The sequence below is a fragment of the Ovis aries genome, chromosome 3, assembly GCF_016772045.2.
Source record: "Ovis aries strain OAR_USU_Benz2616 breed Rambouillet chromosome 3, ARS-UI_Ramb_v3.0, whole genome shotgun sequence".
In the NCBI taxonomy this organism is placed as follows: Eukaryota; Metazoa; Chordata; class Mammalia; order Artiodactyla; family Bovidae; genus Ovis; species Ovis aries.
In genome coordinates, this window is record NC_056056.1 from 225,685,507 (window position 1) to 225,704,506 (window position 19,000).

At 64.8% G+C, this 19,000-nt stretch overlaps 1 protein-coding gene across 6 annotated transcripts in view; it reads right to left on the reverse strand.

Moving 5' to 3' along the window:
- SBF1 (SET binding factor 1) overlaps window positions 1-19,000 on the reverse strand; it is a 39,764-nt gene that overhangs the window by 7,281 nt on the left and 13,483 nt on the right. For 2 of the 6 annotated variants that reach the window (XM_042247952.2, XM_027968268.2), the window contains exons 2-35: window positions 16,584-16,669; window positions 16,086-16,223; window positions 15,733-15,891; window positions 15,538-15,648; window positions 14,849-14,954; window positions 14,580-14,712; window positions 14,388-14,496; window positions 14,171-14,284; window positions 13,993-14,070; window positions 13,763-13,876; window positions 13,565-13,693; window positions 13,385-13,483; window positions 13,087-13,291; window positions 12,895-13,007; window positions 11,910-12,059; window positions 11,548-11,616; window positions 10,982-11,472; window positions 10,729-10,901; window positions 10,578-10,651; window positions 10,310-10,505; window positions 9,958-10,085; window positions 9,226-9,404; window positions 9,006-9,142; window positions 8,692-8,899; window positions 8,409-8,605; window positions 8,169-8,306; window positions 5,903-5,980; window positions 5,469-5,641; window positions 5,213-5,392; window positions 4,630-4,731; window positions 4,216-4,401; window positions 4,020-4,146; window positions 3,744-3,874; window positions 3,443-3,673 (exon numbers count right to left, since the gene is read on the reverse strand). In XM_042247952.2, coding sequence (XP_042103886.1) covers window positions 3,443-3,673; window positions 3,744-3,874; window positions 4,020-4,146; window positions 4,216-4,401; window positions 4,630-4,731; window positions 5,213-5,392; window positions 5,469-5,641; window positions 5,903-5,980; window positions 8,169-8,306; window positions 8,409-8,605; window positions 8,692-8,899; window positions 9,006-9,142; window positions 9,226-9,404; window positions 9,958-10,085; window positions 10,310-10,505; window positions 10,578-10,651; window positions 10,729-10,901; window positions 10,982-11,472; window positions 11,548-11,616; window positions 11,910-12,059; window positions 12,895-13,007; window positions 13,087-13,291; window positions 13,385-13,483; window positions 13,565-13,693; window positions 13,763-13,876; window positions 13,993-14,070; window positions 14,171-14,284; window positions 14,388-14,496; window positions 14,580-14,712; window positions 14,849-14,954; window positions 15,538-15,648; window positions 15,733-15,891; window positions 16,086-16,223; window positions 16,584-16,669 — 5,042 coding nt within the window. Of the gene's footprint in view, window positions 1-3,442; window positions 3,674-3,743; window positions 3,875-4,019; window positions 4,147-4,215; window positions 4,402-4,629; window positions 4,732-5,212; window positions 5,393-5,468; window positions 5,642-5,902; window positions 5,981-8,168; window positions 8,307-8,408; window positions 8,606-8,691; window positions 8,900-9,005; window positions 9,143-9,225; window positions 9,405-9,957; window positions 10,086-10,309; window positions 10,506-10,577; window positions 10,652-10,728; window positions 10,902-10,981; window positions 11,473-11,547; window positions 11,617-11,909; window positions 12,060-12,894; window positions 13,008-13,086; window positions 13,292-13,384; window positions 13,484-13,564; window positions 13,694-13,762; window positions 13,877-13,992; window positions 14,071-14,170; window positions 14,285-14,387; window positions 14,497-14,579; window positions 14,713-14,848; window positions 14,955-15,537; window positions 15,649-15,732; window positions 15,892-16,085; window positions 16,224-16,583; window positions 16,670-19,000 lie in introns of those variants that run through there. The other 4 variants (XM_027968269.2, XM_027968271.2, XM_027968270.2 and 1 more) reach the window with 4 other exon arrangements.

The following is a 19,000-nucleotide window of genomic DNA, read 5'->3' on the forward strand; positions in this document are numbered from 1 at the left end:
TTTTTTGGCTTTTGTTGATCTAATGTTCACATCATCTGAACAGAACTATATTCTGAAGAACTATCACCTTCTGAAACATTAGTACATACATCACTTAGACGATCAAAGACGGTATCTGCATAAAATTCACTGACAAATTCCTCACTCAAAATTTCACAGAGCATCAGTTTTGAAAATTTCACGTTTATAATATACACAAGGTTGGGAGAAACAGAGCAAAATCTCAATGGCAGAACTTCCCTGGTGCCCAGTGGTTGAGAACCCACCTGCCAACGCAGGGGACACGGCTCGGCCCCTCGTCTGGGAAGACCCCACTTGCCGCAGCCGCAGAGCCACAAGCACCGGGCCTCAGGCTGCGCCTGCGGAAGCCTGTGTGCCTGGAGCCCCTGCTCCGCGCGGGAGCCGCAGCCACAGTGGGAAGCCTGCTCACCGCAAGGAGGAGCAGCGCCTACTCGCTGCAGCAAAGCTGTGCAGCCAAAAAAATTAATCAAAAAATGAACCGAAGACCTAACAGACATTTTTCCAAAGACGACACGTATATGAGCAATAGGCTCGTGAAAAGCTGCTCAATATCACTATTAACATTAGAAAAATGCAAATCAAAACTATAGCAAGGTACCACCTCACACCAGTCAGAAAGGCCATCATGAAAAATTCTACAACTAATAAATGTTGGCGAGGGTGTGGGGAAAAGGAAGCCCAGCTCCACTGACGGCAGGAGGGAAACTGGTGCAGCCGCTACGGACAACAGTATGGAGGCTCCTTAAAAACCTTCCAACAGAGCTGCCACGCGACCCTGCGATCCCACCCCCGGGCACACATCCAGAAAAGACGAAACCTCTAACTCGAAAAGACACATGCAGCCCAGTATTGACCCCAGCAGCATCTGCAATGGCCTACATGGAAACCCCGTAAGTGTCCATCAAAAGATGAACGGATAGAGGCGTGGCACATATCCACGGTGGAATACTACTCAGCCATGAAAAGCATGGGGTGACGCCACCCGCAGCAACATGGATGGACCCAGGGATGATCACTAACCAAAATCAGGTTAGAGAAAGAAAAATACCATCTGCTATCACATGTGGAACCTGAAGAATTATATAAGTGACCTTATTTACAAAACAGAAGCAGACTCACAGACACAGGAAACAAACATGGTTACCAGAGGGGATGAGGGAAGAGACGAATTAGGGGTCTGGGGTTGACATACACACTCTATCTGTATGAGACAGACAATCAACAAGAACCTGCACAGCACAGGGAACATATTCAGTATCCTGTGAAAGCCTAGAATGCAAAAGAATCTACTCTCTCTATATAGACACACACACATATATACATACACATATATATGCTTTCCTGGTGGCTCAGACAGTAAAGAATCTGCCTGTAAGGCAGGAGACCCAGGTTCAATCCCTGGGTCGGGGAAATCCCCTGGACAAGGGAATAGCAACCCACTGCAGGATTCTTGCTTGGAGAATCCCGCGGACAGAGGAGCCTGACAGGCTATACAGTCCATGGGGTTGCACAAAGTCAGACACGACTGAGCGACTGACACTCTCAAATACAGATACATCTAAATCACTCTATTATACACCTGAAACACAACACTGTAAATTAATAGTGCTTCAAAAAAAAAGAAATGGTGAAAATAAAAAAATTTTAAAGGCACAATAAAGAGATTTTCAAGTGAAAAAGAAGTGCTGGGGGAGTTTATCCCTAGCAGATTTGATTTACAGGAAACATTAAAAGTTCTTCAGGGTCTTCCCTGGTGGTCCAGCGGTTAAGAACCTGCCTTGCAATGCAGGGGACACATGTTCAATTCCTGCTCGGGGAACCAAGATCCTACGTGCTGCAGGGCAACTGTGCCCCTGTGCCTCAAGTACTGAGCCCCTGCGGCCAAGTAAATAAAACACATACATAGTATTAAAGAGAGGAAAGTTCAGGCTGAAGAGAAATGACACAACAGCAGACCTACAAGGAAAAAATGAAACATACTGGGCACGGCAGACAGGCTAGCCCTTGTCTAATTCCTTCAAAACAAAGCTGCCACTTAAACATAATCCATGCTGAGTGCCGACATTCCAGGTGAAAGCAAAACGGGCGGCGACGGCAAATGGCAGGAGCGGGCGGTTCCGCAGGGGGTCAGGGTGTGGGTACAACTCAGCCCCAGACGACCTGTGACTGCAGTCCCTGGCGACCACTGCAAGCACTGCGAAGGCGCAGCTCAGAAGCCACACAGTGCTCGTAGCTGGAGTGATGACGCCCAACTATCTGGAAAGATAACAGAGGCAAGAAAAGAGCAAAGAAAGGACAGCAAGCTGCAAATCCGACTTCGCGTCAGTGTGAAAGTGCAAGCGTTAGTTGCTCAGCTGTGTCCAACTCTGCGGTCCTCTGTCCGTGGGATTCTCCGGACAAGAACACTGGAGCGGACAGCGTCTCCTTCCCCAGGGGATCTTCCCGACTCAGGGATCAAACCTGGGTCTCCTGCACTGCAGGCGGATTCTTCACCCTCTGAGCCAGAAGAGCCCATCACACTTCAATGACTGAGTATAAACGCTTATGCCGGATTCACAGTGTTGTGTGGCAGAGGCTAACACAGCACTGTAATTATCCTCCAACTCTATTTTTAAAAAATGTTTAAATAAAGAGAAAAACTTGGACGTGAAGATACAAGTATAAATATACCAAAAAGTCCAATGAAAGACAGAAATGGGTAAAAAGAAGACCTAACCACGAGTACCAGGCGTTCCCCTTAACTGTAAAGACACAGACCAGTCAGAAGGGAAGGCAGCAGACAGGACACGCCACACAGACGCTGGTCTAGGATGCCAACTCCAAGAGCGCAAGTAGCGTGGGGGGAGAGGACCGTCCGCTCTCTGAGCCTGTGAGCCCCCTTCATCCACAGAGCCAGGACCCAGGCTCCCCCAAACCCGGGGTGGCAGGCCGCCAGTGCTGGTTCCCGCCTGCTCACTCCTCACCGTGGCCCGCTCTCCCCGCAGGAAGCAGCAGATATCCCCGAAGCCACCCAGCCAAGGGCGGGGCGAGGAGGCGCCGCCCACCGCACAGCCCCGTCTATTCCAGGGCGCACCACCAGGTCTGGCAGACAGAGAACAAGAGCGGCCTCAAAGTCCACCCCAAGCTCCTCTGAAGAGACACCAGGCAGCTGGAACCCAGCAGAGCACCGCCCACACACAGGCGTGCACGGCCGGGAAGGAGAGCGCAGGGGTCTTCAGAGGACAGACAGGTTCTGCGAAAACCCCGCTTGCCCTTGGGTGACTCCAAACCTTTCTGAGACGGGGCTGGGGTGGGGGTGGGGGGGGTGGGGGTTGGTTCCCCACAGCCTCGGTCACCGCTGCCTGCAGACACCAGTCAGGGCGGGCACTGCAGGCCAGCGGGGGGAGTGGAGCCCACGCCCAGTCCCCGGGGCCACACGCACCTCCAGGAGCCGGGAGATGGCATCGGGCTGGGCTCTGGGCTGGCTGTCATAGCAGGGCCACACCACCCGGCGCCTGCTCTGGGGGGCACCCCCATCTGGCCGCTCTTCCTCCGGGGGCTCAGGGGGCCCCTGCGCCAGTTCCCAGTCGTACGGGGGGCCCTCGGCCAGCGTCTCCTCGGTGTAGAAGTCCCACACCTTCAGATTGGACACGTTGCTGTAGGGCCGCAGGACCTGGGGGCGGGCCTGGCGTGAGCACGGGGCGTGGAGGGGCCCAGCCCACCTCGCCTGGGGCCCGGCTCACCTCCGCGTCCTCCGGCGCGTACATGTAGTTGTAAAACACGGGCGTCCGCTTGCTCAGCCGCTCCACGTACTCCCACACCGAGCGGCAGGCCTGCGGGGCCCGGCGATCCCCCTTCTCCTCATAAAGCAGTCCTGTGGGCGGGTGGGCGGGTGGGTGGGGGGCAGCGCCGGACTGTTGACCACGCCCCTCCTGCAGACCACGCCCCCACCCGCGGGCCACACCCTCCGCCAGGGCCGCCCCCACCACCTCCCGTACCCACCCGCCCTGCCCCTGTACCCAGCTCAATGCGTTCATAGTCGGAGTCCAGCAGGAAGGTCCGGAAGCGGCGAGACACGTGATGGTAGCCAAGGAACTTGAGGTAGAAAGGGCTGAACTCGAACTCCATGGGGAACTGCAGATGGATCTGTGTGCAATCTAGGGTCAGCGGAGAGCGGTCAGCATGCACAGCCCCCAGCCACGGCCGCCCACTCACCTGGTGCACACAGTCCAGGAACTGCAGGAAGACTGGAGTGAAGCCGCTGCTCTGCCCAGCTAGGGTGTGGGCGCCGCGGTGGCTGAAGCGATGGCCGAAGGACAGCCACTCCTTCTCCACCAGCAGACGAAAGCCCTCCAGGGTGCGGTAGAAGGGGTCCGACAGCAGCTGCACCAGGGACACCACCTGCCCGCCGCACCGAGGGTCAGCAGGGCCTGGGGGCCCCGCCCCCTGTGCACCTGTGCGGTGTCCCCGCCCTCTGCGCACCTGCGTGATGTCCCCGCCCCCCTCCACGCACCTGCGTGGTGTCCCCGCCCCCTCCACGCACCTGTGATGTCCCCGCCCCCTCCACGCACCTGTGATGTCCCCGCCCCCTCCACGCACCTGCGTGGTGTCCCCGCCCCCTCCACACACCTGCGTGGTAATGTCCCAGCCGTCCTCCAGGCTCACCAGGACGGAGGAGCCTGAGTCCAGGAGCTCCACCACCAGCACTGACACCTGCAGCAGCTTGTGGATCTGCGGGGACCCACACCCCTCAGCACCTCCCAGGCCCCCAGGCCCCACACATCCACAGAAGAGGTGGTTGTGCAGGCCGCCGCCGGAGGACAGCCTGTGCCGTGGGAGGGCTGGACAGGCCCAAAGGGCGCAGGGGTGTGTCCCTCCTCCCGCCCACCTCGTCAGCGCCTTCTGGGCCTGAAGAAGTGGCCCTCCCTGACACGCCCAGTCCCACCAGGACAGAGCAGAGGGCGCCCACACGGCCGGGCCCTGGCCTCCACCTCTGTTCACCTCCCACCTCCACCTCTGTTCACCTCCCACCACTGGGAAGCAGCCATGACCTCCTCCCAAAGCCAGTGAGCAAGTCCAGACCCCACCCACCCGTGGCCCTAGGTAACTGGGGGGCCGAGCACCCAGGCAGCCACTGGACAGTCCCTCCCCGTGGCTTCTGCACCCCCTCCCAGCGCCATCCCCCACAGCGGGGTCAGAGCAGGGGAGAGACCTGGATGAGCCACTCTGAGTCTTCCAGCGAGCGCAGGAAGGAGGCAGGACCAGGCTCGGTGGCAGGACAGCCCGGGACACAGGCCTTCAGCAGCTTCTTGAAGCTCGCCTTCACCTGCCGCGCCTCGAACACCTCAATGGGCACCAGCTCCCACTGCTGCAGGGGGTCTGGCCGCACGCCCTGCAGAAGGCCGGCCGTGGTAAGGCAGGCCCAGGCCTCCCGTCCCCTCCCGGCCCTGGGACCCCATCCCAGTCACCTTCAGCTGGGCTTTGTCTCCAATGATATAGAGGGCTGCACGCTGTGGCCGCAGAAAGCCTGGGTCAGCAGGGGCCCCGTTGGCCTGGGGGGGGCCCACGCCTGCTAGCCGGGACCCCACATCAGTGCTGAGCCCACCACTGCGCCCGCTGGCCCGGACGCTGCCCCATTTCCCTGCACAGAGAAACAAGGTGAGCGCCAGGCCAGGGCCAGGGCAACACTTACCTAGGGCTAGGTTCCCAGGAAGGGCAAGGGCGGGACTCAGGGCATCAGGCTGTTAGTGCCCAGGGCTGTGGGGAGGGCTGGGTCACAGCAGGCTGCCAGGCGGGGCCGTTAGTGCCAGACAAGGGGACGTCAGTGCCCGTGACCGCTCAGTCCCGTGGGGACCATCGGGGCCAGGTGTGGGGGAGCCGGCCGGAGCGGCCAGTACGGTACCTCGGGGCGCAGTCCGTCTGGAGGCCGAGGCCGCCATGGGGTTGGACAGCGTGGTGACCCTGGCTCTGGGGCTGGGCACTGGGGGTACAGCAGAGAGAAGGCTCAGGCCTGGCCCCAGGCCTGGGGGGCACCCAGCGACGGGGAGACTGTGGCCTGAGGGGGCTGCGTGCAGGGCTGGGTTGCCCCAAAGCCCCCGAGAGCCAAGGGGAGCCAGAGACAGCAGGGGTCAGTACCAAGACCCTCTGGGCCCCCAGGGCAAACCAGGGGACAGAGGACCCAACGGTAGGTAGAGAGGGGAGGGGACAGGCTGGACACTGGGCCTCCTCTGCACCCTCAGCCCATGGACGCTGCCCGGGCTGCTCATGACGCAGCCGCCCAGCACTCCCTGCCAGGCACACAGCAGCAGGAGGTGACCACGAAGTGCGGCACCGAGAGGAGGCGGCCCCCAGCCTGGGACCTCCAAGGCTGGTTCAATCCAGGCCACGGGCAGGCTCAAGGCTCGTGGGCTAGACGTGCAGGGAGCTGGCAGGACGAGGCTCTGCACTGGCCTCTGGGTTCCAAAGCCAGCACCAAGCTCCGCCTCTCCTGAGTGGGGTGCGGGCCACAGGAGGTGAGCATGAAGGCAGCCTACCACACTGCAGATGGAAGCACCGTCACCCACAGCAAAGACACTGTGTCTTCGTGACAGTCTGAACCGGAACCCGGCACAGCTGAGGTAAGCTGAGCCCTGTCCACCCCAGGCAATGAGGGCATGACCCCTGCCCGGAACTTGGGGGACACCAGGCAGCCACACCACTAGCACCATTAGGGAAAACTCAGGCACAGGGGACAAGATGCCCTGCGGAGGGGTGCCTGCTGCCTCACGGGCTGCTCAGAACCTCTGGAGGGGACGGAAGGCAAGACAGCACGACCGTAAAACGTACTGAAGGACGGAAAACTGAAAACTAGAAGTGACGTTCCCAGCAGAGAAGCGACGCGGGTAAGGTATGTGCCCCTTCAGAAGGGCGGATGCCAAGGCTGGTCCTCCCCAGGTTGGCATCCCCGCTAACCACGAGGACAGGGGAATGCCCGTTTCCACAGCCGACACAAGTCCTGTGCCTCAGGGTGGGGGCAGCTGACCGCAGGGCGGGCAGCAGACGTGGGTGGTGAGCTCGCAGGACTCGAGAGTGGGCAGCCGGAAGAATCAAGGAAGGTGCCTGGGCTTCTGGAAGGCTGGGCCCACAGGCGGTGCCAGCCCCCGAGCCCACTTGAGGACCCTAGCGCGTCTGGCAGCTAGAGCCACAGCAAAGGAAAGCGCAGACACGTCTGAGGGAGGGAGGGAGTCAGGAAGGCCTGAGTGACGAGCGACCCCTGGTGTGACACCTGCACCAGCTAGGGTAAGCGGTGGGGGGTCTCACACAGAAGAGACCCCCGTGTGACCTCTGCCGACTGCACACACAACCGCCAGGACAGCTCCGGGTGTGCACAGGTCCTAGGTGGACCCTGTCACCCCATCTGCTAAGGAACAGGCGGAGGTCGGCTCCGGCCAGCATCTGGGCCATGGTCAGGCCAAGGGTGGGCAGCTTCTCAGACCTCGTGCCTCGAGCGGGCAGAGGAGCCCTCCAAGCACAGACCGAGAGGGCTCTGATGCCCAGGCCCCAAGCACAGAGAAGCAACAGGAGTTACATGGCAGCTGGGGGAGGCCCAGTGGGCCAAGAGAACAAACCAGAGGAGGCCAGAGCATTGTGAGGGCCCAGGAGGGGAGACAGGGGCAGGGAAGGAGGTGGCCGTCACAGGCCCTCAACGAGGGGGTCCGGGACGGGGCCAGGGGAGGGTGAGCCCAATGCAGAGGTGACTGCCTCGGAGCGAGGCCCCCGGGCGAGGCTGCTCCTGCCAGCACACAGCCTCCCCTGCCTGCCGGCCCCGGGGCCCTCACGGGCGTCTGTCTAGAGTCTCTCCCACTGCCAGGCACTCACACGGGTCACCACCCCAACAGTGCTCCCACCCCAGGACACCAGACCCTGTGCACAGCATCACACGCTCTCCCGCACCACTGAGTACCTCCCGGGTCACCCGGCACCTGTACCCTGAGGGCGAACGGCAGGGCCCAGGATGGCGCCTGGTGCATGCCCTTGGCCTGCCGCCTCCTCTGCAATCCCCCGAAGGAGCGGTCAGAGCAGGGCCTCAGGACACTTACCTGGTCCCACTGCCCTGACACTGCCCCCTTACGGGCCTGCCCTCCATAAATGCCACCACTGCCCCCAAGTCCTCCCTTCCCAGCACTCACCATGGCTGCCCATGTGGGCGGAGGAGAAGCCACTGAGCGTGTTGCGGCCGGATGCATCCGCGTATCGCGGCATGGAGCTGACTACGGCCTGCAGATACTTCTCCTGTTCCAGGCTGCTGGAGTCCGCCTGGGACTGGCCTGGCGGGGAGGCGTAGGTGGGGGCGGGGCCCTGGGGCGGGGCAAGAGGCAGGGCGAGGGTGCCGGGGCGGGGCGGGGCCATAGCAGGCGCAGGGCGCCTACCTGGAGAAGGCGCATTCTGGGCCTTGAAGAGACCTACGACACCCTTGCCGTGCAGGCCTCCAGAGCGCAGCAACACAGCCTTGGAGCGCCCGCTGCGCCAGCAGACCACCGGAAAGCGGTTCTGGCGGTAGCAGCGGGAGACGCGCTGCAGAGCGTTGTCCTGGACGCTCTGGGGCACGATCAACAGCCCGGGGTAGCTGCGAGGAGGCGGCGGCGGCGGGTGAGGGCGGCGGCAGCCACTGTGGACCCGCAGCCAGCGCCCCGGGGCCGCGCCAGGGCTCACCTGCGGCAGATGGCATACATGCGGTTCACCGGAGAGATCCGGAAGGGCTCAGACTTGGCTCGGCTCAGGCTGCTGCTCAGCGTGCCCAGCCCCAGGCGCTGGTAGTCCCGGCAGCACGCCCGCTCCACCAGGCTGCTCATGGTCATGCGATCCGAGGGCTTCAGGGCTGACGACGGCGTCAGCGTGCTGGGCTCCAGCTCCTCCGAAACTGGGGCAGACCAGGCACACAGGGCTCGTCACTCACAAACCTCCCAGGTCCCCTACCCTCCACGGGAAGGCCTTCACCCAGACCGCCCAGGGCTCCCCACCCCCACCAGAGATCTCGTCCTCCTGGTCCTCCGGGGGTGGCTGGCCCCGGTGCTCCCAGCTGGGGGGGCTGTACTTCTTCCGCGTGACGTACTGCCGCTCGATCGTCTTCTTGGCGTTCTTCACCAGGTTCCGGGACAGGGTCCTGGGGGTGGGAGAGCCCGGCCACCACGGTGAGGTGAACAGGGGACACACACAGTGTGCCGGCCTTCAGGCCCAGCTCCCTACCTGAAGGAAGGTCCCTTGTCCTTGGTGGCACGGGGCGGCCGGCCGGGGGTGTGGGCAGAACCCAGGGTGAGTGCGAACGTGCCTCTGATGTCGGGGGGGTACCGCAGCTTGTGCAGCTGCTTGCGGAAGAGCTCAGCGCTGTCAGACCCCACCTCCTCATCAAATGCCATCTTCAGCAGCTGTGTCAGACGGGAGGGCCTCAGAAGCTGGACGGTCCACGGGCCTGAGCCCAGCCACCAAGGCAGACAGGCCTCCGGGACAGCCCACGCTGCATCACTGGAACGCGAGTGTTTTTAACAGGGTGGACGGGTGAGAGCCCTATGGCCAGATGGGCCCCGGAGAAGGTAGCTGGTCTACCATGGGACCATGAGAGTCAGTCTCGCCTCTGCATCCAGAGACGGACACCCCTGAGGGAGCACCCCAAGGACACAGGGCTAACGGAGGGTCTGCTCCCCAAACCACAAGCAGCTGCAGACGGACAACCCAATCTTTGTGTGCACCCCCTCCGCAGGGGTTTCAGTCGGGCGTGCTCACGTAGCACCCGTGACCCGGATCCTGGGGCCCAGCCTCACACACGAGACAGTGAGTCCCGACAACCAGCACTCGGCACGGGCAGGAGACCCCGCGCCGCAGCGCCACGGCCCCTGCACAGATCATGGCCGCAGAGGGCTCGGTGTCGGCGCCTCCGCCACCCGTGCGGACGGCACGAGGGGCCCGCAGACCCCTGCCCACCTGGAAGGTGCAGGAGCGCAGCTGCAGCCCGTCCTGCAGGAGCTGGTCCACAGGGGTCTGGACGCTGATGCGCTTCTCCTTGGTCAGCGCAGCCACCGGGAAGGAGCGGACCACCACCTGCTCCCCCACTTGGAACAGGCCGGGTGCAAAGTCAGAGGAAGGGGAGGGGGTCACAGAGCCTCAGGGGACCAGAGCTATGGGGCAGCCGGAGAGGGATAGACAACAGCCCGTCTCCACAGACCCCCCACCCCTGAGGCAGGAGAGGGAGGGGCCGAGAAAGTCCCGCTCGCCTGGGGACCTGGGAGCAGAGGGGAGGCAAGGGCAGGGTGGGCGCAGAGGCCCCGAGGCTCACCCAGGGGGTCGGTGGGCATCCCCGTGAAGATGACCCGGTATGTGGTGAGGAACACGGCGCCTTCGGCCGGCAGCAGCGCAGGGCCGCCTCCGGGCCCCCCCGCGCCCTCCTCTCGCCCGTCGGGCAACAGGTAGACACGAAGGCCGTCCAGCACGCACTCCTCTCCGGGCAGCAGGCGGGGCCGAAGCAGCTTGGGCTGTTTGGGGAGGGGAGCGGTGCCTCAGGACACGGCCGGGTCCTGGGCCCGGCCCCCGCGGCGCCCCCTCACCTTCTGGATGGGGGGCAGCCTCTTGCTCTCTCTGTGCACGGCCTCCAGGGTCTCAATGTGCATCTGGACGATGTCTGGGGGAGAGCGGCTCTCACACCAGGGCCTGGGCCCGCCCGCCCAAGGGGAGTGTCCCCAGGCCCAGGCCTCATACCTGGCACCATGACATGCAGCCCCTTGAGGTGGTCGCTGGTGACCCCACTCTCTGTGCAGACCTTGTCCACAAAGCGGTTGATGAAGCGGACCACAGCCCCAGCCACATCACAGGTCTCTGCGTCCTCGAAGCCACTCTCCGTGTCATAGCTCTCCGCCACGCTGCCCGCCATGCTGGCCAGGGAGGGGCACAGTGGGCGCCGGCCCCAGCCTGAGGCTCACGCCGCCCGTTCCCGCCTCAGGCCAGGCCCCACCTGTTGGTGACAAGGCTGTTGCTGGCGCTCTCGAGCTCGCCCAGCCCCGGGCGCTCCCGAAGCAGGCGGCTCTTGCTGCTGTCCAGAGGCAGAAGCAGGTAGCTCATGCGGTTGGCGTAGTGGATGGCCTGGCTGAAGACGGTGCTCTCCTCCTTCTGCACCAACTCCTGCTGCTTCTCCCGGCTCAGCGTGGGCCACAGGCGCCTCTGCTCAGACGCCACGTCCAGGGCAGAGCGCTCGTCCTGCACGGGGGCCTCCCCTGCCTGCCGCAGGGCCACAGGTGAGCGAGAGCCAGGCCCACCCACCCCGCAGCCCAGGGAGCCCCCACACACCGAGAAGGAGTCTTGGTCCTCAGCAGCCTCCAGGTAAAGGGCCCGGATGTGGGTCTGCACGTCCCCGTAGAACATGGCCTCCCAGAACTGCGGCGTGCTCCAGACCACGTGCTCCTGCACGCAGCTGTAGGCAAACTGCGTCACCCCTGGGCTCAGCTTCTGCAGAGGCCAAGTGGGAGTCAGCGGGGGCAGCCGGAGCGGGCAGGGGAAGGCCCTGGCCACCCCAGCACTCACCCGGCAGAAGGCAGTGACCAGGGGCAGCAAGGCAGCTGCGATGCCGTGCTCATCCAGGGAGGTGCAGTCCTGCAGCGGCCAGGGGCGTCAGAACCCTGCCCAGCGCGCCCCCACCGGCACCACCGCCAAGAGCAGCGCCTCCCGCCGTCCCTGGATTGTCTGCACCCGTCCCCAGAGCTGCCAGGAGGCTGAGGGCAGGAGGCCTCTGCACGGGGGCCCTCCTAGGCCGCCCTCAGCAGCAGACCAGGGCCTCCCAGCTGCTGCGCTGACAGAAGAGGCCCCCCTGCAGGCTGGCTGGGGAAAGCCCCGCCCACCCCCGCCCTGCGGCATCCTCGCCAGCAGACTGCGGAGCCTGGCCTCACCTGCAGACAGCAGTTCATCATGCGGACCACAAAGTCGAACTGCTGGTGGTCCAGGACGGCCCGGCTCTGCTGCACGTGCAGGTGCAGCTCCTGGGCGAGGCAGCGGCGGGCCGCGCGCCCCTTCAGCGCCCGCAGCACAGCTGGGAGCAGCTGCGGACAGAACCACCGGGAGGAGGGCTCCAGCCTGTGGAGACCCCCACCGTGCCCTGCGGGTCTGCAGGGAGGCACAGGGAAGGCCCGGACCAGAGGTGGGGGCCGGAGCACAGGCTCTCCGCTCAGAGGAGGCTGGAAGCCACTCAGGTCCGGTCTGCACCAGCCTCGGCGCTTCACTGCCCCAAAGAGACTGACGCTCCAGTGTAGCCAGCCCTGCCCACACGCGGCTCACGACTCGGCCAGCGTGCCGAGGCACTCTGAGGGAGGCGACCCCCTGGCCGGCCAGGCCCTGTGTCCAGAACACACGTGCCAGCAGCCAGCTCAGCACCGCGGGCTCAGAAGGGCTACGCGCGGACCTCTGTTGCTACCATTCTCTCTGAAACGATCAGGAACCCAGTGAGGGGCTGGTGTGAGCACCAAGTGCCTCACGGACAACCACACAGCCACGACCCACGAGGCAGACTCAGCTGACTATCCTGAGGCTGGAAGCGCCAGTGGACGCCACAGGGTGGAACGGTAAGTGGCCTCCACCTTCTACAAGTCAGAACACACGAAACACACAGACGCACGCACGTGTACACTACTTCCTGTCAGAGAGAGAGAAACCACTGAAACCCTTAACATGCTCTGATGCCTGAACGCTGAAGGAAACCCCCCTGCAGGCCACGTCCAGCTGCTCTGAGCTGGAGGGAGGGGGACCCAGACCTGGCGTCCACCTGCCCTTCTCGCCTGCCTGGCTCCCGCCAGTGGCCCACGGGAGGAGGGCCAGGGCTCCTCTGGGAGCTGCCGCCCTGGCCCAGAGCAGCCACATGGAGCGCCCAGCACCCCTCACCTTCTTGGCCTCCAGCATCTTCCCCTCGAACACGTAGGAGATGCAGTTCCGGACCACCTCCAGCCGGCGCGCGCTGTTGCCATGCAGCCCGCCACTCCGCTCCACGATGGCCGCTGGGGAGCAGACAACACGCTCGCCTCTGGCCTCACACCAGCTCTCAGCCACACGCACGCTCCCCTCCCGGCTACGCACTCATGGGCGGCCCTGAGGGCACAGTGGTCCTCTTCTCAGCCTTCACAGCTGGGGGCGCGCCCTGCATCTTGGCGGCGGCCTGATCCACGATCCACTGCACCATGCCCTCGTCCAGCCGGGGGAAGGGCCGGGGTGCCCGCCGCAGGTGGCTGGCCTCGCCCGGCCGCTGCACCTTGTGCATAGCCACAGCTGGGTACGGGTTCTCCTGGGGGCACACAGGCAGGGTGGGCGAGCGGCCCCACCGGGGCGGCAAGATGGCCTTGCCAGACCAGCCCACGGCTCGCGTCGCCCGCCTTACGTTCTTGTAGAGCTGCTCGGCCAGTTCCTTGACGTGACGCAGAACTCGCTGGGGGTGGTTCTCGTCTGCCCGCATCCGAACGACTTCATGGGCCACCAGCTGGGTGCGGAGCAGAGTCAGGAGGGCTGGCTCAGGCAGGATGGGGTGGGGGGGCTCCTCCCGGCTGGGGTGGGGGCACACCTCATCAAACAGGTCCGTCGGGCGGTAGGGGACCCCGCGTTCTGACACAAAGCCTGCGAAGGCCATGCCCTCCAGCACCTTCATCAGGAAATCATCCTCCACCAGCCCGCGCTGACCCAGGAAAGCTGCCTGGGATGCATGAAGAAGTCAGCCCTCGGGCACCCCTCTCTGCCCACCCGCACCCTGCCCGGCACCCACCTTATGGAAGCGGATGACGGGCTCCGGGTGGATGCGGACCGTGTGCAGACACCAACGGTAGCCTTGCAGGAGCTGAGCAAAGAGCCGCAGGAAGACGGCGCGCAGCTCCTTGTCCTGGGGCACATGCGCGGCTGAGTGCCCGCCCCACCCTCCTGCCCGCCCCCACACCCCCGCCATGGTACCTCCTCCAGGACTCAGCAGCTGGGGCCCAAAGCTGCAGTGACGCCCACCTGCATCTTCAGGGAGGAAATGGACGTCGTAGGTGGAGGAAAGGCAAGATCAGCCAGCTCCAGCTCTGGATCCAGGACCTGCGGAGGCAGCAAGAACCAGGGCCGGCTGCACACCAGCCCCAGGCCCCGGGCCCCCCGCCCACCGCGTGGCCCCACCGCGGCCCCGCTTCCGCCTCACCATGCTCAGGATGCTGTGTGTCTGACTCTGCAGTGGCTCAGGCAGGGGAGGAATGTGTACACACTCAGGGACAGTCACTGTCCCGCCATCCAGATCAGCAACAATCACGTCCAGCTGTGCAGCAAAGGGACCGAGAGGTCAGGGGCCACGGGCCGCTCGGCAGGGCCCGGGGTCAGCCCGGCCCGGAGCAGCAAGGCAGGCCCCGAGCAGGCCTCACCAGCTCCTGGGCCTCTGCCTGGAAGGCGGCGTTGACTCCGATGATGAAGGGCGTGGGCGTGCTGAGCACCTCCAGGAGCTGTGCCGGCAGGATGGGCACGTAGGTGAAGCTGCAACAGGCCGGGGCTCAGTGCGGCCACCCCACGAGGGCTGGGGCGGGCAGAGGGGCCACGGGCGGCACTGAGGGAGGCACCTGTATCTGAGCGGGAACAGCAGCGCCAGGAGTCCCCGGCAGGCATCCGAGAGCCGCTGGTAGCTCCGCGACAGGAAGAGCACCTTGTGCTCGGTGAGCGCCGCGCAGAACAGGGACAGCACGTTGGTGATGCCTGAGGGGGACGCAGAACAGGGACAGCACGTTGGTGATGCCTACGGGGAGATGGGCTCAGGGGCCCGGCGTGCAGGGCAGCCTTGGCCCACTGGCCAGGCGGGCGGAGGGGGCACTGTGCGGGGGGCCAGGCTCACCCAGCTGGCGGAACAACAGGGCCACGCTGCAGCGGCTGATGGGCAGCGAGTCGCTGAGCGGGGTCTGAATGACCTGCCGGTCCCCAGCGCCCAAAGAGATGGTTCTCTGCAGAGAGAGGGGCCAGGGCTCAGCTGCTCCGACCAGACCTGCGTCAGCCCCGGGCTCCACAGCCTCAGGAGAGCCTGGGGGGCGGAGAGACCCCCAGGTGGGACTGGAAGGTATGGGCAGGGGCAAAGGCCAAGCCCGGCTTCTGCCGGCCCAAGGAGCGCTCCAGAGAAAACTTTGGGCCTCCGACCTGGGGTGAGGATGGGGCCTAAGTGGGCAGAAGAGACAAACAGTGCGTACCGCTCCATCCTCACCAGAGTCCAGCTGCACAGGACAGACGGGCAAAGAGACAGTTAGACACACCCACACGCGGGGACACAGACGGGGGCACCGACAACCAGAGACAGGCACACCCGCGGAGCGCGCGGGCAGAGCACACAGGTGCGGGTGCAGCCAGGCGTGAGCCGGGACACGCAGCAGGCAGGGCCCCGGGGGGCGGCGGCTGCCAGCGGCCCTGACACGGAGGGCGTCCAAGGCCTGGCGCTCCACCAGGCGGGACCCCGAGGGCCTCCAGGCCCCACCCCGTGGCCTCGGACACGACGTGGGCCTGAGGCTGCAGGCAACGGCCTGCCCCTCAACCCACCTGCGAGCCCCCGGCCAAGGGGATGACGCAGGTCAGCAGGTTCCCGACCACGTTCTCCAGGCCCACGTTCAGACCCTCTACGTGGATGGTGTAAATGAGGCCGAGGCTGTTCTGCAAGGATCACAGGCTGGGGATGACGGTCCAGCCAGTGAGAGCACCCCACGGCTGACCTGGGGAGCCAGCTGCCCGCCTCACCCTGAACACCTCCACGTGGTCCAGCCGTGACACCAACACCAGCGTCTTTGGAGCAAACAGCTGGCCGGGCGGGCCGGGCGTCGGGGCGGGCAGTGCCCCCGGGCCCCCCTCATCGGCCTCCTCATCCCGCTCGGCGCCATCCTGGGCGCACGGACCTTCCTGCGGACAGAAGCCGTCTGCCAGGGTCCGAGCACATCCCCGAGCCCGGTGGGGAGGGGGCAGGGGTCCAGGCGACGCAGACGGGCCCGGCAAGCTGGAGAGTGCCGCCTCTGTGGGGTGGGGGACCCGACACAGACAGGGAGAGACGTGCAGGGCGGGGCGTCCGCAGCCAGAGGGTGGCCTGGCGGGCTGACCTGTGTGGGCTCCACAGGCTCCCAGAAGGTCAGGCAGGCGCAGTAGTGCCGCTCGGAGTTGATGTCGGTGAGGACAGCGACGAAGAAGGTGGGCGGGTTCCGCTCAGGACACAGCTGCCACCCGCTGGGCTGGCAGAACTGGGAGAGAGGGCGGGCCACCCGTCAGCGCCTGCTGCCCCCAGCCCTCAAGGGGCCGCAGGCCAGGCCCAGCACCAGGGGACAGTGGGCTCTGCCACCCAAGTGCCTTGCCTCCCGGAGCTCAGCACCCTGCCCACAGGAGGAGGGAAGAGCTTCTGGCCGCTCCGTAGGAGCAAGGACCCTGGGACGCGGGACAGGCCCCCATCGTGAGGCAGGGACGTGACAGGGACTCCCCACCCTCCAGGGCAGCGACGTCGCCCTGTGCCCAGCAGGGCCAGGCACTGTGGGGGCCCGCAGCGTCTGCCCCGCCACCTCGGCACCCCCAGCCCTCAGCCCCGCGCTCTGGGGCGCCCCACTCACCAGCTCGATGCCCTGAGGGAATGGGTTGTCCTCCCAGTCCTTCTCCGGGAAGCGCTGCAGGATCTGGCCCTGGCCTTCCCCACTCCCTGAGGACAAGAGCCGGGGTCAGGGCACCGCCCGAGCCCCACAACCCCACGCGACAGGAGCCTCGAGGGTCCAAGCGGAGCCGTCTCTCCCACCTGCCCTCACCTGGCAGCAGAGCAGCCCAGCTCCCAGACCTACGGTGTCCCTAAAGATGACTGTGTGAGAGGAGCCTGCAGCCCGGGGCCACCGGGGCGTGGAGAGGAGCCCGGCTGTGGGTCAGAGTCTCCAAGAGCACCCGGGCCTCCCCACAGAGTAGAAACCAAGCCGACGGCCGCCAGGGGCAGGGCAGACGGACACAGGGAGGTTGGGACTGACGCCTGCACACCGCCAACAGAAACAGGTAGCCGCCGGGGCCTGCGGCCGCGCACAGCAAGCGGCCCCGCACAGCAAGCGGCCCCGCACAGCAAGCGGCCCCGCGCCCTGCAGTGACCCTCTCGAGCAGAGTCTGTGAGACTGCGGCAGTGTTACTGGCTCAGTTGCGTCGACTCCTTGCAACCCCAGGGGCCGTAGCCCCGCAGGCTCCTCTGTCCAGGAGTCTCCAGGCTGGAACGCTGGAGTGGGCTGCCGCTCCCTTCTCCAGGGGATCTTCCCAACCCAGGGACTGAACCAGGGTCTCCTGCACTGCAGGCGGATTCTTTACCGTCTGAATAGTTAATTCACTTTCCTCCACAGTAGAAAACACAGCATTATATATTTACTATAATCGAATTAAAAAACTTAAATGACCTGGAAATTTTAAAAAGTAAAGCTATGAGTGCCTCAAAAAAACAAGCAACAGAGTGCAGGTGCCCTGGCCCCGGGCGCGGCAGCGAGGGGAGCTCAACCCACCCCCCCTCAGCCCCTGGCCCCAGGCCCCCCCCCACGCCCACTCCCCAAGTCAGAGCCCCCCAGCGAGCCAGCTCCAGAAGGGGAGAGCTGTTCCCGACCCCACGGCCGGCCCCCAGCTCAGGCCCTCGGCCCCCAGCCCTGCCTCCCCTCACCCGCCAGCCCGACAAAGGTCTCACCCCCATGTGGGTGCCCGAGAAGGAACACCTGTGCCTACGGCCCCCAACTGCTGCGTGTTCCTGCTGCCTCAGAGGCAGACAGGACCAGCAAAGGTCCCAGAAGAAGGCCAGAGAGGGGTGGGGCTGGCAGGAAGGACAGGAAGCCTTTCCTGAGCCCTGAAGCTGGTGGGCACAGCTCTGCCCCCTGCCCACATGGGCCACCACGCACACCCACCGTGCACACACCACACGCCTGTGTGCAGCCCTGGGCCCCTGGACTGGGGGAAGGGCATGTCCCTGCGCCCCCAGCCTCCAAGCTCCCACGTGTTCCCCAGAGACCCCCTCCAGGCACAAGGGACTGTTCCCAGTCCAGCCCATACGGGCAGGGCCAGCTGGAGACCCCTCCCTCCTGCCCACCCTCCACGGAGCCAAATCTGGAGGCGTGATGCGGGCCCAGTCAGGGAACCACTCTCCTCACATAACTACAGGAGGATGAACAGAGGTCTCTGACCCAGCAAGGCAGCAGCTCAAGCAAGAAAGACAAAACCCCTCCACCTTCACGTCCCACCCTCAAGCAGGTCCCGCCGTCCGCTCAGACCAGCCTCGACTGCCACCCAAGGCGGCAGAGAAGCAGGGGCAGAGGGAGGGCAGGAAAGCCGAAGCGTGCAGCCCCTGCGGGCCTGCAAGACACGGACCCAGAAGCCTCAGACACAGCTGGGGCCTGGACCCGAGGGCGCTGGCAAACAGACCCCAGCACCCCCCAGGAGCCCAGAGGGCAGGCGATCAGGGCTGCAGTCTCGAGCCCACCACCCTCCAGGAAGAAGGCCGGCAGCAGGTAGGTGGCTGCTGGCTGGGGAGGGAGCAGAGCTGTGACTCTGACTCACAAAACCTCAGCTTCCTGCTGCCCTCCCCTCCCCAACTGACACTGACCGAGGTGGCAGACAAGCCAGGGTGGGGAGAACAGGTGCCTGTTGCTGCCACACCCAGACACACAGACACAGACACACACCCCGGGCCCTCCAGGCCCACCCTGAGGGCCGCCCTCAACAAGCCCAGGCTCGCGGGCCCTGCACGGGGCTCCTCCCCATCCACGCCCCCAGAGCCAGCCTGTGTGTAGCCCCAAACCGCACCCAGGGCTCACCCAGTTCTTGCCACGAGGCAACAGGAGGAGGGGGTGTGCGGGTGAGGACAGCAGCCCCTGCCACCCCCCCCCCCCCCCCCGCCCCGCATCCCCCAGCGTGGGGGCAGGCAGCCTGCAGAGGGCGCTCCCCACGCCCCCTCCCCAGGCAGAAGGCAGAGGAACTGGCCACTGGCCCCCCATCATGCAGAGTGTCAACTCCCGGAGCAGGC